General features: G+C 43.2%; 1 protein-coding gene across 2 annotated transcripts in view; it reads right to left on the minus strand.

Moving 5' to 3' along the window:
- CELSR2 (cadherin EGF LAG seven-pass G-type receptor 2) overlaps positions 1–12,362 on the minus strand; it is a 325,195-nt gene that overhangs the window by 131,644 nt on the left and 181,189 nt on the right. For both annotated transcript variants that reach the window (XM_078644214.1, XM_078644213.1), the window contains exon 4: positions 2,056–2,171. In XM_078644214.1, coding sequence (XP_078500340.1) covers positions 2,056–2,171 — 116 coding nt within the window. The remainder of the gene's footprint in view (positions 1–2,055; positions 2,172–12,362) is intronic.

The following is a 12,362-nucleotide window of genomic DNA, read 5'->3' on the forward strand; positions in this document are numbered from 1 at the left end:
GCCACCATATTAAAAAAAATGCAGATTATGTAAGTATGAAATGGCCAGGCGGCAGTCCTATATATATAGGTAACAAACACCAGACACTGTACTGAGATACAGAGGAAGATCAGCATATTAAGCTTTGTCACCTTCCGAGGGCATTAATAGGGGTTAAAGGCCATGCATACAATATTAACCACTATGAAGTGCCCACTCACCTTTAATGGGCTGCCGCAAAACATGCGGATACATAATGATGGTAAAGTGCACTGAACAGATGTAAACACAGGAAGGCACATACACCGCACATCAGCTAATGGCAACATTCTGAGGATTTTGGCAACTGAGTAAATTACAGCGTTCAATTCAGGATCCCAAATGTATTATTATTATTTTTTGCAGCCAGAGAAATCTTTTTTCCAAATTTCTTAAAACCTTATGTTTCAACTCTCTGGAAAAAATAGGTAATATTCAGACTCTGTATTTATATGTCGGGGATTGTCCTGTAGTTAGAGCAAGCTGGTTGGGACATGCTTCAGAGGAAAAGGAGTTTGAGGTGACGGTTCTTATAATCAGGTCATGTATGGAACTAGCGAACAAGCACTACCATGAAACTGCTATAATTTTACGAAAGGACCAAAGACACATATGAAAACCAGTACTTTTGGTAATCACAGTATCTTCTAGTTGTCTAAATACAACACACAATGGACAGTAAAGCATTTTAAAACGAGCCGTAAACTCTGGAACAATCTAAATCTTGGAAAACCCTGCATAATATGCTATAAAAAAAATCAACCTCTACCCCAGAAACCTAAAGCTAACCATGCACTTATATTTCTGTTCCCCTCTTATGCTACCTTAATCATTGCTTACCTTGACAATTTGTCTGTTCTCATTGTCTGGATGAGGCACCATTAATTAACTCTAAATAACATCTTGTGTGCTGACTTCAATGGATATGTACCGTAGTAAGTTAATTGTAACTTTGCACATCTCATTTTTTATAACGTGTGGTTTTTTAAAGTTTACAATTGGCTTAGCGTCGCAGTTGAGCTCCGGTTGCAAGGCAGCACTGGCAAAGTCAATAGGACTGGGTTCAAAGGGCTAACCATGCAGTGCTAGCACATTAGAGGGAGGCACAAAGGAGAGAGTCAGTAGGAGTTGACAGAGAGGGTATAGTTGTAACGTAGTCTCTCATGGAGTTTAATGTAAGCACTTGTCTAGAGGCAGAAGAGTACACTCAAACAGCCAATAGCGAGAAATGAATACTCTGAGCCAAAATGTGACTGAATAAACGTCTCAAGCCAATAGCTGAAAGAGGCTGGTCAAAGAAAGCCAATGGTTGAAAAGGGTGATCCTAAAGTCTAGTAACTCTATGTATAGTGTAAGCAATATGTCTGTTTGACAGCAGTACTGTCAAAACCCAGACCTTCAAAAAAAGTTTTTTGCCTTTCTTTTCTGTAATGTACACTGTATCGAATATTTATTTCAGTTTGATAAGATTTTGGAAGAGAGCTTACCTGAACAACAAGAGAGTTCTGAAGTCACTGCTAGTGCTTTAAATGGGCTGGTACTGACCAGTACTCAGCACCTGCACTTCTTTCATTTGAAATGTAGAGTACCTTCACTCCTCTGCACTGCTACAATATATTTAATGGTAAAATATCGGCACTTTCATGAGGAAACAGGTACTCGGAGACCATTGGGACTTCTCTATTTCCATGTAAAGCACTGGTCACTGCTAAACTCATAGGATTCGACTCTGAATTGGTAAAAGAGAAGGGAGCTATTGGAAAATATTAATTATTTCAAAAATGCATAATTGACAAACTATCAATTTGCCTGCGCAATAAATGGTGGGATGTCAATAGGATTGATTGACTCCGTGATTCCTAGAACAAGCCCTCTGCCAAAGATCTCTGTTGATCACTCACAGTAAACCCCTCACCAACCTATCATATCTCAGACTGCGAACCTCACTTCCAATGTATTCCTTCCTCACAATGTACCCCGTGTTCTTTTTCTGTGTTTGCAGTACTCTAGGAACTCATGCCTGCTGAGAAGGTGTACCTGCTGAGAATGTGAGCTGGACCTGCTCCTGGACAATTTCTAGTGCTATGAAGTCGTGCTTCTCGTTGAAGCGCCCGTTGTAGAGTAGAAGGCCATCTCGTTCTTTCGTAGCAAACCTGTGGGAGGAAAGGAGTGAAAGCGTTAGAGCTGTGGGCAGGCAGTGAGCGACAGTGAACGGCACAGTACACCACAATCTCTGGGTAATGGCGCAGTAGCATCTATGGACTGTATATAGGCCACAACCTTCAGGGTGTAGTTGGAAAGGTTTTTCACCCAGAACACAGTGGTTTTTAAAATTTATTTCATAATCTTCATGAACTTCGCAAAGACTGAGAAGTTTAGAAACACACACAGCATGAAAAAAAAGAGGTTTGCATGAGAAAAATAAAGTTAGATGGCTTATTCCCTACTACAGTTTTTAGTAGGGCAATACTTTTCTCACAAAAATGTCTTTTTTGTGCGTGAAACTTCCTACAAGTGAAGGTGAAGTTTGCAGTCATTCCAACCTGTGTGAAATGCAATGCCTGTCAAATTTTCAGGTAAACTTTTCCAACCTCAAGGATCTTAAAATCCAACCAGAGTCCAAGAGTTCTTTTTCTTTTCCCCAAATTATTTGCTGTGCTATCCAATAAATAGCGTTCATGTACTGTATATAGTGAAGTCATTTTATAGCACTTCCTACCTCTTGTTGAGGACTCGAAGGGATTTTCGGACCATCGAGAGAGTGATCCAAACTTCGAAAGTGTATTTATAAAAGAAGGGTTTTGATTGAACTGTGGTTTATTGGTGTCTCCAGACGAGATGCTGTAGCCTCCATCTCACACGTATGGTGGATGGTGAAAGGAGTGCGAAGATAGCTTCGCAAGCAGCATACAAAAACTGTTCAGGGTTGTGGTCTAGTGGGAACAATGGAACCAGGACTTTATAGTTCTTCTGAATTCCCAATGGTCATTATTTTTGTGCCATGTGTTCCAGAGCTTTCAAGTTGAATTGAGAAGCGGACACCATCTATGCCCATTTTTCGCTTTTTGTTTTTGGTAAAGAAGAGCTATCAGGAGTGGGGCAATTCTTGAGCTAAGATTTATCCTTAATTGTAGAGTGTGGAGCACTGGGAGTCAGTCCCAGCCCTGACCAGCTTAGGCGGATTGAAAAAATATATTGTGCGTCTCTGCATAATAATGGATATCAAGCAGGGAAAACACTTATTAGATAACATTTTGTACTTTTACCTTTTTTTTTGCTTTTTTCCTGTGTTCTCCATTGCCCTATCCAATGCCCACTCCTACACCCACTAGCAAACACTTCACTCAATGTAAAACTACATTTTTAAAGCTTTTTTTCTTACAAGCTTTTAATACAAAAATATATAATGCTACCATAAACATTGGATGGGAAGGGATGTGATACTGATGTACAGATAGGTCCCATAATTCAATATTGATCAATCAATACCTACTGACCAGTGAAACTCAAACAGATACTCACACTTTCAATTCGATAACCTCACAATATCCCCAATCTTTCCTCCTGGCTTTACTACACTGTCACCATTCTCTCTCCAGAGTTCTGCTGCTTTTCCTTATTATCTTCCTCTCCTTTCACACAGCCATGCCTCCCACCTCGGCCCTCCTGCCTCATTGGTAGGAGGGAATCTCAGTATACTGTGGAGGCATTACTTCGAGTAGGCGCAATGGAGCAGCCCTTCAGCACACAAAAGGCCTGGAGATTAGCCCTGCCTGACTCAAGCATGCACTCCTCCTACATCCTCAAAACACTGTGCCCAGAGAGAGCGATGTACATAGGAAGCCAAGGCCCTAGGGGGAGACAGGAGGCTGGTAACGCAGATGAGTGAGGAAGGACTAAAACTTGAGGAACAAGTGGGAGAGCAGAGCAGGATATGAGAAGGGCCTGCAGGAAAGGGAAGAAGATGGAAGAGAAAGGAAAGGATGTCCTGTGTAACAGCAGGACGGTGGTAACAGTTTAAAGGGCATAACCCTCCACCACGTTGCACCTTGAGACCCTAACTGGTGATTAGTCGAGCTTTACAAGTCGATTGATTGAAACTCTGGTGGACCAGCAACACAAATCGTGATTGTGCCATCAGAATATGCCCCTTTTGGCAGTATCTGCTATGCCCCCTCGGGCATAGCAGATGAAGTGCCTCGTGTCCTGGTTAGTATATAACAAACGTCTCTATCACATCAGGATCCTGGTAAAAGCCGGACAGTCACTTTTCAAAGGCACTGGGACACTCTTGTCGTATATGGATATGGACCCACATGCACGATCAGTCCCAGACTAAGTCAGAGGGCCGAACATATGTCTAGGTATACTAAGCACAGCATTACAGATTATGGTATCACAGACTGAAATCCCAGCGAACACTAGTCTTCCAATTGGCAAAGAACAACTATCAACTTGAGAGGACTGCCAATAAGTTCTGACATTTAAAACAGCTAGAAAAAGATAAAGGAAGCAAACTCTCAAAAGAGCCTCAACAGGCTTCTGATTCAAGTGTCTGGAAGGGGCAAGGGAAAGACACCTGTGTCCGCTTTCAATGCCAGAACGAACAAGCATGAACAGTGGCGTTTTTAATTTAATGTACTCGCAGAGATCCGCTTGGCAAACTAAGCCCTCACCAAGATATGCAAAACCTTCTTCACTGTAGCAACAGAATCACTAAATATACAAAAGTATGACAAAAATGTACAAAAAACAGAGACCAACTTCATACATACTTTGAAAAGAACTGGAACAATAGATATACAACTTAAAGCCTATATAAACCAAAGCAACAGAATGTAGTGAACCCCAAGAAACACTTAAAATACCTCATCACAACATGGGAATGTTAATCAACAGTCAGGAAAATACAGTAACACAGCAGGCAAACTGGCCCATAAGAACACTAAACTGTTTTTGCGAGAAATGTATAGCGGTACTCCCTTCTGCCTGATTGCACACACTCCCTTTAATGCAAAAAAATAATAATAAGCTGCATCAAAACAGTTTAGTTGTGATCATAATAGCAAGCAGGCAACACAAATTTTGAGGCAGTAAAACACAGAAACATTTTCTAACCTGATTAAGGCTTAGCTTGTATCAAAAGCTGTACTCATTTCCATGTCGGTAAATATGTTCCAACACCAAGTTTTGGCTTGTGTGTGATTAAATAATTAGCTTTATACACTGGATTTTTTGACTTATCATATGGATTAGGGGGCATCTAATAAAAGTAATTATACTTTATAGAACACTTGGTGTTCTTTGATATGGGTATATTGGGTCAACTTGTTGTTCTAATGGAAGCTATTGAGCAGAGGTCTTGTTATTCTTCTTTATGCTGCTTATTGCTCTTAAGAATGAATTCCTGTGCATAGATGCTCCTGATTGGATGTAGACATGTTTCGACCCGTGTGTGTGTCATAGGTCTCTTCAGGACCTGGACAACGGAATTATTATGATCACAATTAAATTGTTTTGAGGCAAAGAAAAATGTTTAGTATTCAACAAAGTATGTAAAATAAGAAGGCAAAAGGGATACAACTGTGTCTCACTAAAATGTCAGATCTAATCCAATGTTTGTTTTACCAGGACCAAACCCCACTGTTAAGTTGATATGAACTCTTTATAAAAGATGTGTAGAAAACTTAAATGAAGCAAGAAACAAGAAATAGCTCTGCAAGAATGGGCAGCCCACTTTAGAAAACTCTGCACACAGATGCCAACTGGATAACTCGCAGACTGTCTGGAAAAATATCCTGGCAACATTTACTGCAGTATACGAAAACTATGAAGAAGAACCTGGACAAAATGGTACCAATGGAGAATGTAGGGCCATTCAAGAAATATATGTCCAGATAAAAAACTAAAAAAGACGCAAAACACAGCACACTTCAGATTTCATAAGCAACAAACGTTTGGGCTTTTGTATAGTTAAACATTTGTAGTTAAACTCACAATGCCTTAGCGGGGGGCGACAGACACTTTACACCCAGCACCAGGGACGTTGAGGGCATTACCTACCAAACAATGTAAGTTAATGGTCGTGGTAAGAGCACACATTAGCTGGTTTTGAGAGGAGGATGGACTGCAGGGTACTGCGAGCAGAGGGCACTGATTGGTAGTGTAATAAGCTCACAGAGGAGTGCAGCCTGACAGTGAGTAGTGGGGGGTGGGCGGACCAACAATACGGCAGAGTGAAGAAAGGCAATAGTGAGCTGCGTACGGACCCAATATGGGTGGGGCCACATTGGTGTTCGGTGTAAGAAGTCAACATTCGGTTGCAGTCAGGGGCTGGCATTGGATGGCAGTGAGGGGCTGGCAGCATGTAGAGCAAGCACTGGTGGACAGTGTAATGAGCACACACAGAAGGGCAGTGAAGAGGACAGGACAAGGGTGTTCTGACTAAGGACACCTTACTGGTGGAATGTGTGACACAGTGAACCTGGTGGACAGTGTAAAAAATGCACTAGGCAGCAATGTAGGGAAGTGACAGGTGTGGGCAGTGTGAGAAGCTGGCATTAGTTACCAACATGGGGAGTCAGCGCTGATGGAAAGATTGAGGAGCTGGCTCTGGTGAGCACAGGGAGAAGCTAGCAAAAGTGCCTAGCAGGAGAAGTTAGAGATAGGCACTATGAGGTCCTGGTATTGTCAGGCAGCGAGAATGTGCATCTGGTGAGCCTTGGTGAGGAGTCTACACCTTCTGTCACCAAGGAAAGAGCTTAAGACCCTCCGATCAAACACCATCTTGTTGCAGTGTGAACTCAGCGGTAGGTCCTTCCCCGGACACAAGCTGTCGTGTCAAAGAGCATCTCGCCCGTCCAGACTCGAGCATCGCCCCACACGTCTCCATTCTGTGAAAACACCTTACCTGCCTTGGTAAACCCTTTTGTACTTCCCACCCACCTTCAGCAGACTCTACCATCTTGTATCCATAGCTATCCCAGCTGCTAATACCTTACTCATTCCTCCCCTTTCCTCCCTCTCTACTTGTAGTATCTATCACCTTATGCAAAATTATGTTGCTTTATAATTAGGGTTGTTCTTTATAACTATCATAGAAACATGTGCATACACTTAAGGTCCCATCACTCGCACAGCAGCATCTTTCACACATACTCACACCCGTTCACCAAAATGATGCATTTTTACAACAGGTCAAAGCAGAAAGAGTTCAAAGAGCGAGAACTGGATTCCAGACAATAACCTCATGTCTTCAAGACAGCAAACCAAAATGTTTTAATAAGATGGAGTCATGTGTCTAGGCCTCTACTTCACCTTGCTGGAATAGGATACTAGTTTCATGTTTTATGGTCGTAGGCCTTCTAACCGTGTCAAGTAATAAATCCCCTTTAAGTAACATAAGTAGCTCTACTCTTCTGTTTTTTTCAAAGTTTATATTGCATAGACACCTTTATATTTTTGGAGAGAAAGATTGGCACATGTAGTAGGTTCTTTAACTGAAAGACAATTTATGCTAGAAGACTGCCAGATCAATGTTGTTCATTTTTTTGTTAAACGTCAATTTGCATGAAGCATTTTCAATGTGACATTCTCATCAATTCGTACAGCTTCTTAAGTACAAATAAAATGAAGCGCTCTCTGGCATTGTATGGTTATACCAAGCTCGTTCTAATTCCTGCCCTAAGCAGCATTGTCTTGTTAATGCCAATGCTCAGAAGGCTCACTTAAGCATCCCTATGCCAATATGCAACAAGAAGACAATAGGCCTGGCCTTGGCAAAGGTTACATTTTTCCTTTTGCTTTTAAACATGCTATATTGAAAAAATAGGAATAGTTTAGTAGCCTAGACACATCAGCACTGGAACTGAATTGCACTCCATCAAAGTGGTTGTGTAAGTGATCAGACAAAAGACCGCCACTCATAGTGCAAAGCAGCCAATGGATCAAGTGGGCTAACAAACTACCCCATACCTTATGCTGGATGGATGGATGGATGGATGGATGGATGGATGGATGGAAGCAAAATGTGAATGACACTTGAACAGGCAAGGAGGTAAAAATGGCTTATCAAAGTCCCAGAATATATGTGCAGATGTATGTAGTATTTTTAATGGGGTATTTTTAAACATGGAGCTAGCGATATAACTGAAGCGATCTGTAGGCCAGACCTAAGACTGACTAGTAATACCTTTCAATACACATTTATATAATCTCACTATAATCAGGGCACTCCTCAAAGTGTCTGTGCCTATCAGTTTGATCTGCAAAGATGTGTGGGATGCCCTTGACTGAAATATATAGGATTTGTGAGACCAGTGCACTTTGGAAAAAGTTTCGGTTGCATTCGAAAATCTGAAGAAATTCTGAAGCTCCAAGCTTCCATATCACATGGAAGCCTGGCAGATATCCTACTCAAACAATGGGCCACATACACTCATCTTTCGGACTCTGAATGGCACACACATAGAGAAAAACAACAAGGGAAAATGGATTAGTGTGTCACTGAATCGAATTACGTCTTAATCAACAGTAAAAAGAAGGGGTAAAATGCAAAATTCAGCCTGCAGACTGGACACAGAGACAGGCAAGGTGCACCCTCCGCCAACAGACATATCTCTGTATGTGAAAGACCTGACAAATCTGCAGGCCGAACCATCGATGCCTGGACCATCTACCGAAGGACAGCTCCAACGCATCCTAAATTTGCTGGAAAAGTACTGCAAGGCAGGATCTCTGGGGTTAAACAAGGCAATGATCAGGGTCTTCTAGACAAGATTACAGTTACCTGGGACTCTGAATAAGCGCATCCACATTGTGTTAAACAAATCTGTTGTGCTTACGGTGCTACTATGGAAATTATATCATACTTCAATACACCAGAGAAAAATGTATATGCTAAAGGCAGCGTCAGCTACCAAATCTTACTTTATAAGAGCGAAATATGGTATCTAACAGAAAAGAAAGTATACTAGACATGCCTCCCAGAAAACCACAGAAAACCGGCCACTTGAGTTCTGTAAACACAGAAATTCCAAAAATCATGGAAGCAGAAAATATTAACGAAGATTTTTCCTGCTGCTCATAATCAAGAAACACTTCATAAATGTTGGTGCAACCTCAAGGAAAGTGGCACAAATACCTCTATTACCAGGCGATGTAAGACCACGAATGATCCCTCCAAAGAATCTCTAGGAAACCATCTTTCTGAATTAACTTTCCACACAAGCCCCCATCCTCGATCCCCTGCACTGTAGTCTAATCTTGAAAAAAGCAGAAGTAGAAAAAGGGGTTGCTCCCACGCAAAAACAAGCATTTACTATGCAATAGGTCTCGCCTTCGAAAAAGATAGAGCTATTGGCATTGTAAATGACAAACTTTTTATTGATGGGTTGGTGTTGTAATCTTCCTCCCGTTTCCCCGGTTTTGAAAATAGATAAATAAATGGCATTGTCATTTACAATGCCAATAGCTTAATCTCTCGCAAATGCGAGACCTATTGCATTTGCACACACACACACAGAGCCACACACACACATACACACAGCCACACACACACAGAGCCAAACACATGAAAGAAATTGAGGCTTCTGTCATTTGTACACTGTCCTCGCAAAAACAACATGCCCAGGAGTATGTGGGTTGTGTGATGTGTGCTTCTAAAAGTGAAGGGTAAGGAAGCCTGTGCAGACTCCAAGATCTTGCTTGCACAAGTAAAGAACATAGAGAGATCATACAGCAAATCTTGGGCCCTGTGAATGCAGTTTATAAATCACACAGTCCTTAATCTCCTGCACATGCCATCTTTGTGAATACATAGGCCTCCTCAAGGCTGAGTTCCATACTAGAATAGATTTCAGGCACCTGAGCGTGAGGTCAAAGTGATCTATTAAGTGAACTCCTCACATTTGTATCTGCAAGAGCCAAGGTGGCCTCTCTTGTCTGTGCCTTCATTGAAGTATGTTTGATCTGTGCCCCGTTACAGAGGTCACACGTGCAGGCTCTTTGGGCACGTGTGATCTGTACTTAGTACTAGCAAAATGTCACATGTATGGAGTTGATGTGTAAAGTGTACTCAACAACGATCTCACTTGCAGGAGCTGATGGCCATGGCTGTGTGATCACAAAGATCTATGCAGGAGCTGAATGATCACATAGATCTCACTAGCAGGAGCTGGGGGGCTGTGTGATGTATGCCGTATGTTTAAAAATATATAGTATGCAGCAGAGGGGTGCGGCTGACAATGAAAGCACTGATGTGTATCAGAGAGAGCTTATTTAAGACTTGGGTACCTCTTCGTTTTAAGAGTTGGAGAAACCCTGTCCGGTGGGGGGGTGATCTACCCCCTTTGGAGGTGAGGGACTTGTCTGTACAATATATTAACACAGCAGGGAACAGCAGAGCCACGCCCGAATCTGACCAGAACCCCCCGATATATATTCCATAACACGGTTGCTTGTATGCAGCAGTCTAAGCAAAAGACTAAGTTGGGCCAGCAGGGGTGTGCGGCTAGGAGGCCGGTGATTCTAGTGTGAAAACGATAGCATGAATATAAGATGTTTTATGGAGCGCTGTACCCAACTGTACTGAGAGGCGCCTTACAGCATGAAGCCCGAATCGTAGCAATGCTCCTGGAAGCAGGCCCTGCTACAACGCTGTTTGATTATTGCGGGGGAAGGGGATGCAGCGCTGAACCAACAGGTCAGATGTGATCAGACTGTCCCATTTGGGATGGGTCGTTGTTATGCCACATTATTTCCCCCGGGGACTCCCCAGAACCGTGGAGTAGAGATGTGAAAACCAGAGAGTGAGGGATGCTGGGTGGGTGGATTTCGCAGGACTGGCAGAAAAAGGGGCTGCTGTGCACGAGGATATTCAGCAGTGACTCCAGCCCGCACAGAACAGCGAGGCACGGCTATCGAAAAGGCATGAACCATGGAAAGGACACAAAATAAAGAGTGTTGAGGGGAGCTTTGCCGCTTGGCGGGGGCTTCTGCTGTTAGCGATGCAAATAGCAGGCAATAAACTGCTGTGCTTTTTAGCTTGTTGTATCTTATATTTATTGTACGCTTGATTCATGGGCCTATCCCTCGGATTCCTAGAGGGGAGCCCCTCCTTTTAAAGTGATAGAATATAAAATGCAATAGAGCCTAGTCCGTAATGCTGGTTTTAGCAAGATGCAGTCTGGACTGAAAACGCCCGAGTCCGGAGTCAACGACAGTGACACTTTCTGTAAGTGAAATAGATAATCTGCGTGCATTAAAAAAAATAATTAACTACCTCAGCCTAAACAGCCTGTCTCTCCTTTAATCTTTTTTGTTGGCTTTGAGCTGCTCGCGGTGAGGAAGGTGGTGGGGTATGCAGTCCGAGGGAATGGGGGTAGGTATATACGGGACCCCACTGCTCCTTTAACCAAACCGACGAAGCCCCCATCCTTCCCATGAACTAAAGTCTGGGGCACACTGAAGACACTCCGCCATATCCCACGCTGAAGACGCCCCTTCCATTCCCATAAAGTATGGCCGGGCACAGGGAAGAGGCCTCGAGCTTTCCTGTGGGCCAGAACGGGGCTCTACGACGACGCGCCCTCCCTTTCCTAAGGACCAGAGCTACGGGCAGACTGAAGACACCCCTATCAATCCAATCCCACCAACTAGGTAGTGGCTGAAGCTCATGTCCCATGGACCAGAGAAAGGGGACAGGGCACACTCACGGCCCCCTCATCGCCGCAGACTATGGCTATTGGTTGATCAGTGAACTAGCGCACACTAACAACTGCTCATCACACATGCTTATAGCAGACACGGTCACACAACAAAGGCAGCCCCACTGCCTTGTGCACACGAGACGGAGACACACTGACGCCACCCCTCCGCTCCCAAAGAACCAGAGACTGGTACAAACTGAAGATGCGCTTGAGACTCGATGACAAAGGGAATGGGGCACACCCAATACCGCCTCACCTCAAAAGGAACCAGAGGCTGACACACTGAATACAAGTTCACGCTATACAAAACTCCTCAAGTAAATAGAGCTGTCCCACTTGGACGGGCTTGGTCTGACTTACGTGTGTGGTAAAAGGTTAATTATCTTCTTAATGGGGCCATCTGTTTCGCCCCATAAAGAAGATAAGAAACCTTTTACCACACATGTAAGTCAAGGAAGCCAGTCCAAGTGGGATGGCTCTAAAAGAGAAAAGAGTACGTCACTGGGACCTCTCTTCCAATGGCTGGCCACCGTTTAGCATGAACGGTGACGCCAGTCAATGGAAAAGAGGGGTGGGGCTTAACCTCGCTAGTGAAACGTACTCTAACTTATTAAATCTCACCAGCGAGACTGCGCA

Source organism: Lissotriton helveticus, chromosome 5_1 (genome assembly GCF_964261635.1).
Source record: "Lissotriton helveticus chromosome 5_1, aLisHel1.1, whole genome shotgun sequence".
Classification (NCBI taxonomy): Eukaryota; Metazoa; Chordata; class Amphibia; order Caudata; family Salamandridae; genus Lissotriton; species Lissotriton helveticus.